Source organism: Venturia canescens, chromosome 5 (genome assembly GCF_019457755.1).
Source record: "Venturia canescens isolate UGA chromosome 5, ASM1945775v1, whole genome shotgun sequence".
NCBI lineage: Eukaryota > Metazoa > Arthropoda > Insecta > Hymenoptera > Ichneumonidae > Venturia > Venturia canescens.
The window spans coordinates 21,071,158-21,090,278 of record NC_057425.1 but is presented as its reverse complement, the minus strand read 5'-3'; the positions used below and the strand labels follow the sequence as shown (position 1 = coordinate 21,090,278).

Sequence of the window (19,121 nt, the reverse complement as noted above, 5' to 3'; positions counted from 1 at the left end):
AACCGTTCGCGAAATATGGATAATAAAAAATTGTAGTGTTTTTTTTTTCAATGCCCATAACTCGTTCGAAAATACATGAAATTTATTATTATTCCAAACTTGTGTGTTTTCTATACAAAACAATATCATCGAATTGTTTTACTCGATTTCCTTTATTTGCTTTTCCGAAATCTTTCTCTTGTCCGTTTGGATCGTTCGATTTTTTTTTTAATTGTCATAAACTTCACTTCTCATTAAACGGATTTTGAGCCCGTCGTAAGAAAATAATCCTTTCTGTCTATTCTGTAATTTCTAAGAATATAGAATGCCAATTTTTTCCCATTTGGAACTTTGAATATGACTTTCATATCTTGCAAAAAGAAAAATCAATAAAAAATTGTAAATCAAAGCAATAATCAATTTTAGAAAAAATGAACCTACAAGTGCTTCAAGCTCTCAATCGAATATTGATGAAAAAAATTTTTTTTTTCAATAACTGTTACTCCACGGTGTTTAAAAATCCCATAAAATAAAAAATACTAAGAATCAGTGTTTTGTATTCACAATTTGGGGAAATTTTTAAAAATAAAATAACAAGTGTCTTTCTTTGAGAAAAAAATATTTTTTCATATTTTGTCCTGAAACAGATGTTCCACTTAATGAATTCAGAATAAATTTTTTTCAAAAAGGTCATAAAGATACGCACATTTTCGTTTTCCATAAATGTAATTACGTCAAGATTTATCAAAAATACAGTCATTTGAATGAAAAAATGTTAAAAATGATGATCAACGAGAAAAACGGCGATTTTTTTCTTTGCCACTCGGTGAATGTTTTTCGATGAAGTGACTCGATTTTTTAAATATTTGTAGAATTTTTTTTTCCGTGGCTGAAGTGACATGGAATGCCCAATATATATGTTTGCCCTGAGTTCAGTGCGGACATGAAAAAACAGTCGAGCGTCGAATAATTATGAATTGGTTTGGTAAATTGAAATCAGTCGACTCCCAGAGGATCCCGTCTCACTGAAAAATATGGCACTCAAAACTTCTAAGTGCAATTACTAAAATACCAATCATCTGGAAATGCCTGAATTTTGCACACCGAAGTATCTATCAATGTATACCATTGGGAACGAACACTTTAAAAATCGCAACGATACGAATGTTTAAAGAAGCGTTGTTTTTTAGATTTGCTCCCATTTTCTCTGCTAATTATTCATTAATCAGGTCGTTTCTGCATTCATTCTCTTGACATTTTCATTCTCAACATTTCGTATTATGATTTATTTTTCATAGCTTTGTGGGTTTTTTGTTTTACGAGCAAAAAACCGAAAAAAATGCATTTTTCATTAATTTGTTGATGAGAAAAAAAGAATTGCTAATTTTGCGTCTAATATTGATCATTTCATATACGGGGACCTTTCATTACTTATTACTTTCGTCAAAATCTGATGATCTTAGAACCCCGTTTGTTGGCCCGTTGTCCGCCTGTGCGAATTGCTCCGAACAGAAAATGCAAGGTTTTCATTTTTGTACGATCTTTTTTTTGCCATGCGTCCGTTTGGCTTGCCTCGAGGATCTCGAGACCGCTGCTATATAAAACCTACAAAAGCGTTTCGGAGTCCACTCTTGTACATGTATATATATTAGGGTGTGCGAAAAAAAACGATATTTTTTTTCCTTTGCATCCAGCCGAAAAAGGTAATTCAAGGTAAAAAAAAAAGAAATTTGATATCGACAGCATTATGAAAATTTTTTTTCTAACGATCCAACTTCAAAGGGTGATAGCATCGGAATGGCTACTCCGAGCTGTACGTACATATGGACTTTTTTTTGTAGGGGAATCGATTTTCTATAAAAATATATCATTGTCGTTACTGTGCGATTTTTTCTGAAAAGTTATGACACAATGATCATAGGTCTCAATCATTTCCTGGGTTATTCTTATGGAAAATCTTTAAACGCAAAGCACCATTCGAAAAATTTTTTGGTGAGCTCTCCTTCTGGGATTCTTTTTTTTCACCTTGAATTACCTTTTTCGGCTGGATGCAAAGGAAAAAAAATATCGTTTTTTTTCGCACACCCTAATATTATATACACATATTATATATAAATGTTTCAATTTAACTAACGGCGTTTTGAAGAAGAAAAAGTTACCTTTATATATATCCCTTTCCAAGTGTAATTAGGATTTTTTTATAGATGCGCATTTTCTGGAATGGTTGGAAATTTTTCTCGCTAAATTTCCTCTGATAACCTGATTCAAAGGAGCAACAACTTTAATTTCGTTAGTAAAGGCGTTTCATGTTATTTTTACCGCAGAGTTACCGTATTTTTGCCTGAAGAATATCATTTCTGGAAAATGTAGTAAAACTGGAAAATTTTAAAATATCAGTTAATTTTTCAAAGAGGAATTATCATAAGGATAAACTAGAAAACCATTGGGACCTCTGATCATCGTATCATAACTATCCAGGAAAAAAAAACGTGCAAAAATTCAATAATACGTTTTCATAGATAATCGATTTCTCTGCAATAAAGAATTATCTCGGAGAAAACGTTCTAATGCTATCACTGTTTGAAGTTGAATCGAAAATAATACACAAATACTTGGTGAAAGTACGAAAACATTCACATTTATCTTCCAGTAATTCGATTCACCCTGAGTTTCTGGTAATGTTAGTAAGAAAACACACGTTTTTTGAATCGACTAATTTTTTTTTATTCAACTTCAAGTGGTCGCTAATGGAAAACGGGTATATCTTGAAGATTGAACAAAAAGTATACGGAATTATCAAGAAAACCCTTATTCGATGACTTTGTTGATTTTTTCTCACGATGCAGAAAATGCTTCACGGCAAATTATCAGGAGTTTTTTTTTGTCAAATGAAAAATATGACTTCGACAGAGTTTGGGAAAAAAAAATTTTTCAACACAAGTCCTTGTTTTATAGGGAAATCAATTTTCTATAAAATCATATGATTGAATTTTTGGGTGATTTTTTCCTAAAGAACTGATTATCCTTTTTCCTGAATTTTTCCTAAAGATACAATGATCGGAAGTCACCATACTTTTCTGGATTATTTTTATGGAAAATCTTCAAATACGGTACCCCGTTCGAAATGATTTTATAGTGTGCTCTGTTACTGGAATTTCTTTTTTCACCTTTGTTCAACTTATTCTGTTATATCAAAAATTATTCTGCAAATAAAAAAAATACCATTTTTTCCGCACTCCCTAATTGTGTGTGTGCGTGCGTGCGCGCGTGCGTGTGTGTGTATGTGTGTGTGTATTTGAGTACTCGAAAAAAAAAAAAAATTTCCTATCAGCTGAGTAGTTTCGAGAAGGTAAAAAAAAATCTCCCGCAAGGGTATCTCCATTATTTGATTGTACGAGACGCTCAACGAATTTTCGTTTTTTTCATTTAATTAACACTTCAAAATGGTTTTTCGTTTTCTTCGAATAAAATGATTCGTAAAGGTTTTCTTGCAATTCCGACGCACGTATCTAGTTGTATGCAGCTGTTGTTATATGTCACTGAATCTTAGTGTAATTCAAATTTTATAAAATTTTTAAGAAAAATCTTAAAACTTGTTTATAAATCGAGAACTCGAATGAAAAAAGACTATCTTTTAATATACTTGAATTCAAACCTCATGGTTGTCGAGTTGCAGACTCCAATCTGTAGAGTTTCGACTAGAAATGACGTAGAAAAAAAATTCGAACAAAAATTGTAGTCGCCCAAAACATTCTTAAGTATATTTTTTCTATTTTAAAAATTTCACTTCAACTTTGAATTTTTCGAACTTAGCCGTATTTTCTCAACATGGTCTTTTTCATGCGAAAATAAGAAAATCCTGAGAGAAAAAATTGCACAAGACTTTTTCCAAAATGAAATTGAAGCTCTTGCTTTCTCTTGCAAAGTGGTGATGAAAAACAATTAGCGAGAAAAATTTCCAAAAACCATGTCTCCGATTATCTGGAAACCATATCTGGAAACCGACCGGAAAACGGCTATTTTCAAAAAAATGTGCCAAATAAAAAAAATCACAAAAAATGTTTGGAAAATGAGATCTGAAGGTATATTTGTCCTCTTCAAAACGCCGTTTACTAAATTGATATTTGTTGATTTATCAAAAAGCTATGAAACTTGATGCGGCTCGAATTTTTGTCTGGTGATTTCATACTTTTCATATTAGATTCCATTTCATACAGGTTCATTAAATGTCATCCTAATGATCCTGTACTTTCATCTAAATTTTTATTCCTAAACGGATGTTATTGTTTTTCTTTTTCTTCGTCCTTTCACGCAATGGATTTTTTGTGTGCCTGTGATAGTCTCCGTTGAAATGTTGACGATTTCATTGAAACAATTTCTAAATATGCCAGAAATATATATCTCTACTCTGATGAAGCCCCACAACAGTTCAAATCGTACCCAGACTTAATAAATCTTTATCATCACAAAAAAGTTTATACCGAATAGCTTTTCCTCGCGAGCCATCATGGTAAAAGATTTTGCAATGGGCTTCGTTGGCATTCAATCGACAAATTTTAACCCATTAAGAATCATAGGAATGAGCTAAAAAGTCGTGCAATTTACCAAACGTTTAAGTGAAATATTCATCAATTGAGAAAAGATGGATTTCTCATTACGGGACTGATTTTTAGTGCAAACGAGCCTCACTCATGTAAAAGAATTTTACTGTAAAGAAAATAAAAAGCAATATCCGTTAACGTTTAAAAATTATAACAAAAATATAGGTCTATTATTTTTTAAACTGTATGCAAATGCGCGGCTCTACTTTGATTCACAATAATTCACCGATATATTATTTTGCAGGATTTGAAAGTCATATTTTGCATGGAATTCTTGGAAAGTCTATTGAATAACACAATATGAAGAAAAAAAATCAATTTGATATATTTTCAAACGTTATAAACATTTGAAAAAAAACCACGCCAATTTTCAAAAAACCGTACTTTGTCAGCGACTTAATAAAACAAAAATCGAAACAATCGTAAGCCTCCTTTCCAGAATATTAGAGCCCAGCATAAACTTTTCAAAAGTGAAGGAAGAACACAAATGATTGAAAAGTCGCAACCTACTGTATAAAGTTGTTACTCGAAATTGTTGACATCACTTCGAAATAAAAACTGTTTCGTAACATCCATTGTTTTTTTGTTCGGAAAAGAAACCTCATATCTTGCTAATCAAGCCATGAACGTGTGATTGTATTATTCAACTTTTTTCTTGAAACATGCACAAAAAAATGTTTAATTATTGAAAAAAAAATTGACGTTTATGATTTTTCAAACGTCATTTGCCTTATTTTGAAAAATCATGCACTCCAAATTTTTGGGCAATAATAATTTGAAACTTATATATTGAAACGTAATCGAGCTGACGTTTCGTGTTTAAATTATATAAAATTGAAGTTTTTCATATGGGTCCAAAAAACATTGATGGAGCAAAAACTTATTACTCGTTGTTTAAATATCACGAGACTGTTTTTCGTTAATTCGAAAAAATGGAACAAAGATTTACAGCTTATTCTCATGCCATTAGCAAGTTTTACTCAAATCATTTCCGATTCTCAGAGAAAAATAATGTTTCTCGAATTCAGTAGTTATGGAATTATGAAAAGTGCATGGTGTTATTTGGATCAACTAGCAATAGCTGTTAAAAAAAACCTATAACATAATTTTGTTGATCGTAACAATTTATAATAATTTTAGGTATTGATCATCAGTGATGGCAAACATGGAAGGAAAGCGGAAAAAATTATTCGGTTGGAGACCGCGGTTGTTTAAACAAGTGGTGACCACCGATCCGGAGATAAAACTGAAACATACGCGAATTCGGAAACCTATCCGTCAGCTGGGCAGAAGTCAATTAAACGTTCTGGCGAAAGAACGCAGGGACCATGTGAAAAAAATGCAAAAAATTGATGATAAAATGGAGAAATTGGTTTGCACTTGTGAGCACGAAAATTCTGAGGATGAAAATGAATATGATCTCGTCCAAAGATCTGAATTGTCTCGCGACGTTGATTTAGTTTCGGCGAATGAAGAACCCACCAACGATTCTTTTGAATCTGGATCACCCGAACGGAATAACTCGCAGCTGGATGAAGCAGCAACATCTCCGCTACGAGATCCGAGTGCATTATTGGGCTCAGAAGCTTCTCTGTGCCATCAAGCGAATAACGACTCCAGCAATTTGGAAGAAAATAGCGAGGACGAGTATGATAATTCATTCAGCGATTGCTCCAGCGTCGATGATGATGATGATGACGATCTTTCAGAAACTGCTGTGCCATTTCGTGACCTTCTTGCGTCTTGTTTTGTAGAAAATAACATCAGCAATAAGGCTATTGACAGCATACTCAAAGTCATGAGGAAGCACCGTTGCTTCGAGAACTTGCCCAAGTGCGCTAGAACGCTTTTGCAAACTCCTCGGCGACCTGTTCCAATGACACCTATAGAGCCTGGCTGGTATCTGCATTTCGGAGTTCACACAGCGATTGTATCAATTTTGAACGGCGTCGAAATGAATTCAATCCCCGAAAACCTCGAGATAGATTTTAGTACGGATGGTGTAAGTCCGGATAAGTCTGGCAATAATCAGATGTGGCCGATTCAGTGTCGGATCGCCAATCTATACCCTAGTAAAACAGAGGTAATAGGCGTTTATAGGGGAAACGGAAAACCGAAGAGTGTGAGCGAATTTTTTCGTCAATTTATCGACGAAACGTTGGAAATCATAGGAGACGGCGGTATCAGTTTCCATAACCATAAAATTCCTATAACTTTGAGATGTTTTATAGCCGACGCTCCAGCGCGAGCTTACGTATTAAATCATAAGGGCCACACTTCGTATCAACCCTGTTCGAAATGTAAAGTTTTGGGAGAGTATGTTGAGAATCGAATGGCTTACCAGAGCATTGAAAGTGAGAAGAGAAGAGACGAAGAGTATGTCAGAATGGTCGACGAAGATCACCAAAATGGAGAAAGTCCACTTTCCCGTTTGCCATTCGGACTCGTTACTCAAGTTCCTTTCGAATACATGCATCTTGTGTGTCTTGGATTGAAACGATTGCTCTCCGCTTGGACAAACGGGAAATTCTCGCATCAAAGTCAATTACCAGCTCGGTTAATTACTCTTGTATCAAACAGACTGAAGCTTTTGAGAGATTGGTATCCTCGAGAAATGGCGCGGTGGCCGATCACACTCGAAGACTTCCAACAGATGAAAGCTTCGCAGCTTCGTCAGTTTTTATTTTACAACGGACCTGTTGTCTTGTATGGAATTTTATCAAAAGACCTTTATGATCACTTTCTGCTTCTTCACGCAGCTGTTCGTGCTGTCAGTATCCCCTCTGCGTCAAGAATACTATTGGAGTTTGCAAGACTTTCGTTAATCTTGTTCGTCCAACATTGTCCAAACCTTTACGGACTTCATTTCATGAGTTACAACATTCACGGATTGCTTCACATAGTAGAGGATGTCGAACGGTTTGGTCCGCCTGATAACTATTCGGCATTCCCATACGAAAACAACATGAAAATCTTCAAGCAGTATTGTAGGAAACCGCACCTGCCGTTACAGCAGATAGCAAACCGAAGAGCAGAACGGGCAAATGTGCAACTTGCTGTGCTGAAACGAAAGACAAGCGTTCGAGTAGAAACCCTACAATTACACTCGACTGGGCCTCTTCCAGCAAACGTCCGCGAACGAACGGACGTTTATCAATATCGCCGTTTGAAATGTCCAAATTTTACTTTGACCGCTCTTCAGCGGGATTGTTGCGTCATTTTGAAAAACAACGACGTTGGCCTCGTCCGTAATATTGTGGTTATTAGAGGTATCATTTACTTGGTACTGCAAAAGTTTTTAATCGTGCAGCCATTTTACAATGTCGGAGTGTCGTCAATAATGTTAGGTTTTTACGAATGTTCGGTTTTGCAGGATGAACTAATACTATCTAAGTTTGACGAAGTAAATTCTAAAGGCTATAGAATGCCGTACTGGGATCCACGTGGCATTGATATGCCCGATGAACAACCGTTGAGAGATCGATACATTGTCGGAAGTCTGTCAAACACCGTCTATTATTAAGGAATAATTGAAAAAACAGCGAATCTTTAAATAAATGTTTTGCTATGTATCATGAAAATTCTAACAGTTTGGTTATTCTTTGGACTCAGTATCAAACTTTCCTCTAGTATTTTTAATTTATTTGCGCACCTATATCGACAGCTGCGAGGGATCATTACACAAACATACAAAATATATAAAATAATTTTCTTCTGAATTATTTGAAATGATTTTTATGAGGTAACATTCAGTCGCAATGATATGTATCGGCCATTTCAGGCCTAATCGACCACTTTTGAACCCAAACCCTTTCGCGCGATTTGATAGATAGAACAAAAATTTCTCTAATATTCAAGAGCACAGAATATGTAAAATATTTAAGCGCCGAAGAAACGCAAAATAAATTTTTTTATAAAATTAGTCGTATAAAAAAACAATTGGTTAATCGTATCACCCATAAAATCCGTATCATATATATCACGAAATTAGATTATTAATTAGGTATGAAATATCTTTGAATCATATACCACGATTGATTTGATATGGAATAAAATTTTCAAATGTAAAGGAGTTGAAAAGTAACGACGAATGAAATTTTTTATTTCGATCAAATAAAACAAATAGAAAAACATTCGGCCGACTAAGCCAAAAGCGGGGTTATTTCTGAAGTAAATTGAATTTTTTTGCGAAGATAAAAAAAAATTCAAAGTGGTGGACTCCAAAAAATTGTTGGCTTTTTTTTTGAGAAACAGAAATTTTTCATAGAATTTGACTACCGAAATTATTTTTGTTTTTTTTTTCTGAAAAGTTCATTTAAGAAAAGAAGTGTGTCATTTTTATCAAAAAAACTTGTGGCTATTAAAAAAAAACAATTTTTTTGAAAAATTCATAACGGTTTTGGATTGTATAAAAAAAATATTGTAATATCCTATTTCGTTGAACGTCAATAATAATAACGAATAAAAGAATAAAACGAGATTTAATTGATATATGTATACGATATCAGTGAAGACGTCTGAAAAAAAATGCTGCGTGATGTTTATAGCGAATTGGTAGTATTCGTTATCAGTCAGATGAGACATTGCAATTTGTTTTCTATAATATATATGAATTACTGCCGTACAACATTTTCGTGTGCAAAACAGCTTGAAATGTAGCATATTAACCGGATAACATGTTATTATTTCAATAAAATTGAAACAGTTTTCTTCGGTATAATGCGTTTGCAAAGAGCAATCCATAAAAGTGTTTTTTTTTCGCATAACAACCTGCACCACGGCAACTAAAACATGAAGTTGAAAAATTCTGTTACTGTGCTATTTATAAGATGATTCAAACAACAAAATATAAAATCACAGTATTTGAAAAGCAAAAGCAGTCGAACAATCAATTGGAGTAAATTTTAAGTGTTTAAATAGGTAATTGAAACTTTTTTTATCTCGAAATTTTATAACAAAACTGATGGTTGTAAAGTTATGGCAATCAAATTTTAAGTTTTAACGAAGCAAAGTTGAAAAAAACGAAACTATTGTTTTTTCTTGATTGTGAAAATATGCTCGGGGTTGAAAAAATTATTCTCTTTAAATCTATTTTTCTAGCTCGGAATGATTTTTGATAAACTTCTATGGGGGACTGTTGTCTATGACTTCATCCGCAATCGGAACAAAAAAACATAATTGCCGATCCGGTCATTAGAAACTATAACTTATAGTCATCTATGATCTCCTACTATAATCGAGCTGAAAATTTTTTTTATGAATTTCCATAGAAAAAAAAATTTATACCTCGCGTTATTATGGTAGTGCATAACCAAAAAAAAATGAAATCAACGAAAAACACCGGTTCTAATATTTTCAAAAATTTGTTTTACAGAATTTCACGAATGAACACACATACGCATTATGCAGAAGTGTGTGTAAAATAGCTCAAAAAATTTGTATGCATTCAGAACTATACTATGGCATGGGAATATGTATTTTATGGTGGCGGAAGGTGACTAAAATAATTTAAAATCCTATAATTTGCGAATTTATGGAATTATGAGAAATTCTGATAAATTCGTACTTGCAATCAGAACCCTAATTCAAATGAACGTCAAAATTCGCGTGACGATCACTCCAGTCTAAATTTATTCTATCAGAGAATGTTTGTGCATAATTTTTTGTAATAATAAGGCCAGCGAAACTGTTTGAGAAAATGTTTAATATCAATGAGCTTCAAAATCGTAGTACATTTCTTTTTTTCAACCTAACGGCAAAAAATTTCCTTCTAGTTATTTGAAATACTTACGTGAGGTATAATGTAGTAATAATTGAATTTGTTTAACAAAGAATTTATTTATTTTACTTATACTTACAAATTTTTTTGAATGAACTTATTCATAAAGTTACTTTAAATTATTAATATTGGAGATTTTCTTTCAAATAGTCTGGATAATGCAGCCGATGCTTTCGAATTATTTGTAACAAATTTTGCAGTTTCTCTTCATCTTTGGTGCGGTAATTGCTACAATCTTCAATTAACGCCACTCCTCTTCCGGCTACGTCATTTGTTACTTTTAATGTTTTAAAAAATACAGGATTTGTTTTAAATAAAAAATTTTCGAAATTTCTACTAATAAGTTTTTCTAAACTATTCCATTTTTTTTGTATTAATTGTAAAATGTGAAATTTTTTACCGTTAGATTGTAAAAAAAGAAATGAACTACGTTTTCGAAGCTCATTGATACTAATCATTTTCTCAAACAGTTTCGCTGGCCTTATTATTACAAAAAATTATGAACCAACATTTTCTGAGAGACTAAAGATGAACACAAATTTTTCCAATAAGACTATTAAATCCGCTATAATGTACTGAAAACGGTCGAATTTGCGATAAGATGAACTTTGACCTCTAATAACTTTTTAACTATTAGGTTTGATGAAAAATCATAAGAGACCTTGTTTGTAGAGCGTGCGATTTTATATGAGAATAAGTAAAGGCATTTTTTTATGACAGACGATGGGCTTGCAATAAGAAGTAGAATGTGCAAAAAAGAATTTTTCAACGTTATTCTTATGGAAATTAGAAAAGTGTTTGCAATCAGAAACAGAAAAAATTTTTTTTTGACGCATCTTAATAAATATATTGTAAAAACACTTAAAATGTATTTCTTTATTTCAATTGTGTACTACACTAATATAAAAAAAGTTATTCTCCATTTATGTTTGTTAAATACTGTATGTAGTTAAATAAAGGTGTATAATTTCTATATTTTTTTCGCCCGCCTTTGCAGCTGAATGTAAACAAAAAATAATTTTTCCTTTTCATTAGAATTATTTATCGAAATTTTGATGGGACCTTTACTTTTCAAATTCACGAACTGTGTGGTTTAATGTGGCCATAAAAACTACTGGCCAACCCCAAAATTATTTCGGGTCAATATACTGATGATTGGGTATATGAATTAAAAAAATTAATTGGTTTTTGGAGAGAATGATAAATAAAAAGGAGCGGTGGTTCATCTCCTGATGTAATGCTTGCAATAACAATGATACGGTGTTGTGAGAAAAAATGAATTTTGGGTATAATCGTTTAGAGGATGTATATAAAAAATCAACAATTCTATTTAAAATCGAAAAGTAGAAGAACCCTCAAAGAGTAATTATTAAAATTATTGGCATCGATATATAACGAAATATTTGAAATAATTTGAATAATAATTTTGTCAACTTCGAAAACGAAACAGATTCGTTGTTCTCGTTCTTACTGGTAAGATAATCACGAATAATGCAATTAAAATTAAAAGTCATATATTCGAAAGTGTTTGCACTCACCCAATTGCTCAGATAACGCAGGTCGTAGCGTGTGAGCTTCGTGACGTACGATGATCCATGTTCGATCCTTGGTGAGAAACGTGCATTTTTTTTTTTAATTCTCACGTGTCAGTTACGTTTGTTGACACAATTCTGCAAAGTATCATTGAGGGAGACATGCCGAAACGAATGAACCTTAACCATAAAAAATATTATTTTGAAAATATGTTATCGTTTTGGAAAAGATGATAATGAAAAAGATTGGAAAGGAAAGAAGAGCATTATAAACGAGCTCACGGGTTTCTGGATTTTTAAAATATAAAATCATCATTTAGCCTGGTTTGCACGTCATGGTGAAATCACGAAAAAGTCGATATGCTTCATCCATGACGGTCGAAAAAAATGAAATTGCCGCAAAATTGCACCAACGTGACGTTATAGGCGAACGCCACGTGAGTGCGCAAATCTAGCGCAATGATGCTTTACTTGCGATGGAGGCGGTGGAGCGAGCACGGACGTCGAGCTTCGTTTTTCGGCCGCAGCACCGCGCAGAGTAGAGGCGTTTCTCGTACGCGCATCGTACCCCTACAGGTTATATATTGTCGACGCTGATTCGCTTGAGTTGTCTGGCTTCTGGCCGACCACCACGTACCCTGTCAAAAATTCTTACGAGTTTTTGACGCACGAGAGAGTGCTGAACTTTGTTGCGAAATGTTCAAACACCTTTGTAACATTTTTCGGTTACTCTCGAAAGGCATTGCCGGTACTGTTTTTCAGTTCTTCGGATGCCTCGCATTTTTAGAATGAAGCAAAAATTCCCCACTCCTCAATTTTATGAATTTCAGCCGGCGTCGTTTTAAATAAACTACTAATGAATTTGCAAATAATGCATTTGCAAATTTTTTTATTAATACTTTGACACGCAGATTTCTATATCAATCTTTAACGCGTATTGGTATCTTCTTCTCACCTCACACTCTTGTAATTTATCACGTTTCAGTAGTTAAATTTTTATTAAAAACGAATCCGAGATCAATATTTAACGCTTATTGTTATCTTCTTTTCTCACCTCACACTCTCGTAATTTATCACATTTCAGTAGTTAAATTTTTATTATAAACGAATCCAAGATCAATATTTAATGCGTATTGTTATCTCCCTCTCTCCTCACATTTCGTAATTTATCAGGTTTGAGTAGTTAAATTTTTGTTAAAAACGAATCCGAGATCAATATTTAACGCGTATTGTTATCTCCTTCTCACCTCACATTCTCGTAATTTATCAGGTTTAAGTAGTTAAATTTTTGTTAAAAATGAATCCGAGATATTTATGAAATCTCACGCTAGAATGTTGTTAAAATACAACGCCAGATTTGCGCCACGACCTGACGCTAGAATGCTGGTCAAAAGTAACGTCAGATTTACGCCACAAACTAATGCTAGAATGCTGGTCAAAACTAACGCCAGATTTGCGCCACAACCTAACGCTAGAATGCTGTTCGAACGACCGCTCTGAGTAACGCCATCTTTGTGCAATTAATGCGCCACGCACTAACGCCACGTTGTAACGCAAAGAACGCAGACATATGGTCCGGCAACCATCGCGTTTCTAACGTTCAAAAATGAACGGCACGTGGCGCTGCGAACGCAAACTTTGTGCAATTCTAACGCAATTTGGTTATCGGGGTATGAGCACCTTTGTTTCACGAGAGATTATATTAATACACTCGTGAATGGCTCGAGTGGCCCGATGAGAAAGAAAGACACGTGGCGTCGGCACTGCCACGAGGTGAGATGAGTGTTTCCCAAATGATGATGTACCTTTTTTTAAAGCTTATGCAAATTGTCCCCGCGTGGATCAATCGCTAGATGAGTTCCCGTGAGTTTAATTACTTACTACATTAGTGAAACAAGATGAGTGCAACGATAATGAGTGTGAATTTTGAGAGTACAATACAGAGCGATGTGTATAGCAACGCGAACTGGACGATAATGGCCGCTCCCTGGTCCGGTACGACGCACGTGAGGCGGCGAGCCGTGCTCGTGAGCCCCGTAGCGTGCCTGAGAGCGTCCAGCAAGTGCTGCCGCGAGTGGCCAGTCCAAGAAGAGCGACTCGCCTGACGACGAGACGCATTCTCAAACATTCCTCCCGCCATCAGCACCGTGGAGATGATGTTCTAATTTGAGACGTCTTGTTGTTGAGTGGGCAGAGGCGCGAGCTTCGCGATCGGCCGAGTGAGTGTCGAAGAGGCTGTTTTGAGTGTGACCACTCTGATGAGTCCATCCCCACCTGGGTGTAGAGCAGTGACCCTGGCCAAAGGCCACTTGCCTGGCGAGAATCTTTCATCTGTGATGAGTACGAGTGATCCCACCTTGATTTCATTCGATGGATGATGCCATTTCGAAATTGATTGTTGACGCTGGAGATAGTGAGCTGACCACTAAGACCAAAGGTTTTGAATCTTTTGTTGAATGAGTTGCCAACGAGAGAGGTGATTGATGTTTAAGTGAGTCAGCGATGGCTCAGGCAAACTTGATAGAGCATCTCCAGTCAAGAAATGACCAGGAGTGAGTGCTGATACGTCCTCTGGATCGTCGCTGAGTGCTTCTAGCGGTCGTGAGTTCAACACTGCTTCGATTTGTGAAAGCATGGTTGTGAGTTCCTCAAATGTCAGCACAGTCTCTCCTACTATGCGTCTGAGATGATACTTCATTGCTTTTACCACTGCTTCCCACTTTCCTCCCATGTGAGGAGTGGCTGGAGGGTTGAAGTGCCATTGAGTGCCGTCAACAGCCAGCAGTGAGGCAATTTGACGACTTTCGTGAGTGTGCTGAGTAATCATTCGCTTCAGAGCTGCATCAGCGCCTACGAAGTTGGTTCCACAGTCTGAGTAGAGTGTGCCTGGAATGCCTCGCCTTGAGACGAAGCGTCGATATGCAGCGATGAATCCATCAGTTGAATAATCACTGACTGCTTCCAGATGAACTGCTGAAGTTGTGAGACACACGAAGACGCAAATCCAACCCTTCATTGTTTTTGCACTTCGCCCTTTCCAGGTCTTGAGTGTGAGTGGCCCTGCGTAATCGACTCCAGTGTGAGTGAATGGGCGAGATGGGGTGACACGAGCAACAGGCAGCTGACCCATCAGCTGTTGAGCGCGTATCCCTCGCTGACGTGCGCACTTTACACAATGGAGAATGTGAGTTTTCACTGGAGCTCTGCCTCCGAGTATCCAGTATGACTGGCGAATGTCAGCCAGAGTGAGTTGAGTGCCCTCATGTAATGTGCGACGATGAGAATTGTCGATTACGAGTGTTGATAGGCGTGAGTGGCGAGGCAATATGGCTGGGTGCTTAGTCTCCGGACTGAGTGTTGACAAGTTGAGCCGACCACCGACCCGAATGACGCCTTCGTGATCAAGGAAGGCGGTCAATCGAGAAAAAACGTGAGTTCTTTGTAGTGGAATATTTGACTTCAATGAGCGTAGCTCGTGTGAGAAATATGCTGCTTGAGTGGCTTTAATCCAAAAGACTTTAGCAGCCTCCATGTCGTCTCGCGAAATGAGTGGTGAGTCAGTTTGTCTCCTCAATCTTGAAATGACCTTGGAGCACAAAGCGGTGACTCGGATGAGTTTTGAGAGCGTCGAGTATCGATGAATGAGGTCCCAATGATACTCGACTCTCGGAGTGGCCACGAAGAGAGCAGCGCCTTGACGGGCCTCATGTGCACTGAGGTCAGCTGAGGGTTGAGTCTGTCGAGGCCATGAGGTCATTGGTTTAAGTATCCATGGTGGTCCCGTCCACCAGAGTGAGTGATCTTTGAGTTGTTGAGCTGTTAAGCCCCTTGATGGGCCGTCAGCTGGGTTGGATGTGCCAGGAACGTGTCTCCAATGAGCTTGAGGCGTGAGTTCTTGAATTTGAGTTACTCGGTTCCTGACAAAGTCCTTCCAGCGCGAAGCGGGTGATTTGATCCACATGAGTGCGACTTGAGAGTCCGTCCACAAATGAGTTGAAGTAATTGGTAGCTGGAGTGTAGCTTGTGTATGCTTGATGAGTTTTGATAGTAGCAGCGCTGCTGTGAGTTCTAACCTCGGGATTGTGAGTGGTTTGATTGGAGCTACTTTCGTCTTTGCGCAAACGAGAGATGATTTGGCGCCTGTGGACGGCGAGTGTGAGACGATGTACACGACAGCTGACATCGCTAGTTGAGAAGCATCAGAGAAACCGTGGAGCTCCACTGTTGAGTTAGTCCAGGTGTGAAACCACCTGGGAATTGAGATTTGAGCCAAATTTTTGAGATCTTCTCTGAAGTGAGACCATCTTGAAATGATGTGAGACGGCAATGGGTCGTCCCAGTTGATTTTGTGTAACCAGAGCTCTTGCAGGAGCAATTTTGCTCTGATTGTCACAGGTGAGATGAGTCCAAGTGGATCGAATATCTGTGCTACCTCAGATAATATGAGTCGCTTCGTGATCGGTTTTGAGTGATCACTAGGCTTTGCTGTGAAAACAAAGGTGTCGGCTCGTGGGAGCCACTTGAGTCCGAGAGTTTTGGTCGAGCAATCGTCGAATGAGATGGGTTTTGAAGGCTCATGAGTTGCCGAAACTGCCGCTAGTAGAGCCTGATCAGTTGCTTGCCACTTTGCAAGAGGGAAGCCTCCCGCCTTGCAAAGGTTGGTGAGTTGGTGAGCGATTTTGATGAGTTGTTCGCTTGAATCTGCTCCCCCGAATATGTCATCGACATATCGTCCCTTGAGCAATGAGGGAATTGCCAGCGGAAACCGATGGCCTTCGTCCTCAACCAGTTGGATGAGAGCTCGGACAGCAAGGTATGGGGCTGCCTTTGTGCCATAGGTCACCGTGGTGAGCTGATAATGAGCTTCATTGAGGTGTTCATCAACCCAGAGAATGCGCTGAAGATCCCAATCGTCCTCGTACACCTTGATTTGACGATACATTTTTGTCACGTCGGTGGCGAAGATGTGCCGATGATGTCGAATCCAAATGAGTACGTCAAAGACGTCTAACAGCAGGTTTGGGCCTGTGTGCATGATGTCGTTGACTGAGCGTCCTGAAGACGTTGAGCTTGAGCCATTGAATACAACACGGAGCTTAGTGGTGGTACTATCGGGTCTGAGAACGCCGTGATGCGGCAAATAATACACAGGCTTCATCCGTGTCTCCAAGCCGCCAGATGAGACCCTCAACCCTCCAAATGGTTTTGAAGCATCTGGTGCCAAGGTCATCTCACCGGAGACTGCGTCAACAGTGGACTTGCCGTGATGAGTTGGCTTTGATGAGTGTCCCGATACACGAACCATGTGTTCTAAGTCTTCGTACTCCCGCATGAAATTTGCGTAGAGTTTCTTGAGTGTGTCATCTCGCTCAAGCTTCTTGAGCATTCGTTGTAAACAATGGTGAGCGGTTCTGTATGAGTTGCCCAATAAGTTGCGAGATGATTGGAGTGGGATTCGAACAATGTACCGACCTGAGGCGTCTCGAGAATGAGTGGCACGAAAGTGATCTTCGCACTCTTGCTCTTCAGGTGTGAGTGTGCTTGCAGCGTCGGATGGTAGCTCCTCCTGAATCCAGAACTTGGTGAGGAGTTGCTGCAAGTCATTGTTGTCAGTTTGAGCCTTGACATGAAATGTAGTGCAAGAGGTAGACGGTGTTGAGTGCACTGGGCCAAGAACGAGCCAACCAAAAATTGACAACTGAGCAATTGGCATTGAAGGTGAGTGGTTGAGAATGTTGGGCTTGATGATGAGCCCATAAACATCCGCTCCTAGGATAATGTCGATCGGCCGCGGCTTCAAGAAGTCTGGATCGGCCAATCTTAAATTGTTGAGGTGAGGCCACGCGTGCGAGCACATTTCGAAGGATGGTAATATTGATGAAACAGTTTGAAGAAGATGTGCCTGCACGGTGACCGAGGAGTCAGCTTGCATTGAGTGCAAAGTCAAGGAGACAATGCCTCGTGTGTGAGTTACCTTTTTTCCTCCAATGCCTGTGATGTTGATTGTTGAGTGTTGGCGGCTGACGTTGAGGGCTCGAATGAGTTGCTCTGAGGCGAAGGTGAGCTCAGAGCCCGGATCGATGAGTATGCGAACATGATGAGTGTTGAGTGCTGAGTGGACCTCAGCAATTGCTGTGGCAAGCAGAGTGGTCGGTTGAGTGCAGCAGGCAGTTGATGAGTGGACGATTGCACCGACTTCCTATTGAGTGCTCGTTGATGTGGATGGAGAGGGCTCAGCGTTTGATTGAGAGGTCGGTGATTGACGTTGAGCTGGTTCGTGTAGCATTGTGTGGTGTTTTGCGCCGCAAGTTTTACACCCCTTGGTTGAACGGCATGAGTTCGCATTGTGTCTGCCTAGGCAATTGAAACAAAGCCGAGAGTTGTTGGCTAGCTTCCTTCGCGCGGCCACATCGAGGCTGCGATACTTGGGACACATCACCACGAAATGATTGCCATTGCAGCAGTCGCAGTTGTATGTACCAGCTGCTGCCTGTTGGGTTTGAGGCGTGCTACTCGCCTGATGAGCAGTTGCCGATTTTCTGGGATGAGTGCTCGTTGATGATGCAGCTGATGAGTTCAACGATGAGCTTGTCTCAATGCGTTCGAGAGCGCGCGCTCGAGCATTGATAAATTCCTCAAGTCGTGAGAATGATGGGTACTCAGTTGATGCACCCAACGAGGTCTCCCATCCCTCCCGCGTGGCATTGTCCAGACTGCGGGAAACATGATGGACGAGAATTACGTCTCCCAGAGAATCGGTGACACCAAGAGATTCCAAGGCTTTTCGGGCCTCAGAGACCTTTGAAATGAGTGCGGAAAGTCCCTTCGCAGATTTAGACTTGAGCTGAGTGATGCTGCAGGCCTTGTCCAATTGAGCTTGGATGAGTAGGCGTTTGTTCTCGTAGCGCCCAATGAGTAGTTCCCATGATGGTCTCAGGGAACTGCCGACAAGAGGGAAGTTGGCGATGAGTTGGGCAGGCGCCGCTTCCATGCAACTGCGCAAGTAATGCAGCTTCTCAACGTCTGAGAGCTCATCACAGTCCAATCCAGAAGCGCAATGTCCGGCAGCTTTGAGTTGTGACGTGGGTCACCCGATGAGTGCGCTGCAGGGGGGTGAGTGGGAATTGTGCATGCCTGTTTTGCTTTCGTGAGTGCTAATTTAGCACTTCGGTACGCCTTTACCTCTTGTTGATAAAGATCATGCGTGAAATAATCGTGATCGAGGAAGTT

The 19,121-nt window shown here is 38.4% G+C and overlaps 1 protein-coding gene across 1 annotated transcript; it reads right to left on the bottom strand.

Moving 5' to 3' along the window:
* Positions 1-14,316: 14,316 nt before the first annotated feature.
* On the bottom strand, positions 14,317-17,823 carry LOC122411373 (uncharacterized). Its single transcript, XM_043420119.1, has one exon. The coding sequence runs from the start codon at positions 17,821-17,823 to the stop codon at positions 14,317-14,319; it is 3,507 nt and encodes a 1,168-aa protein (XP_043276054.1).
* Positions 17,824-19,121: the final 1,298 nt, after the last annotated feature.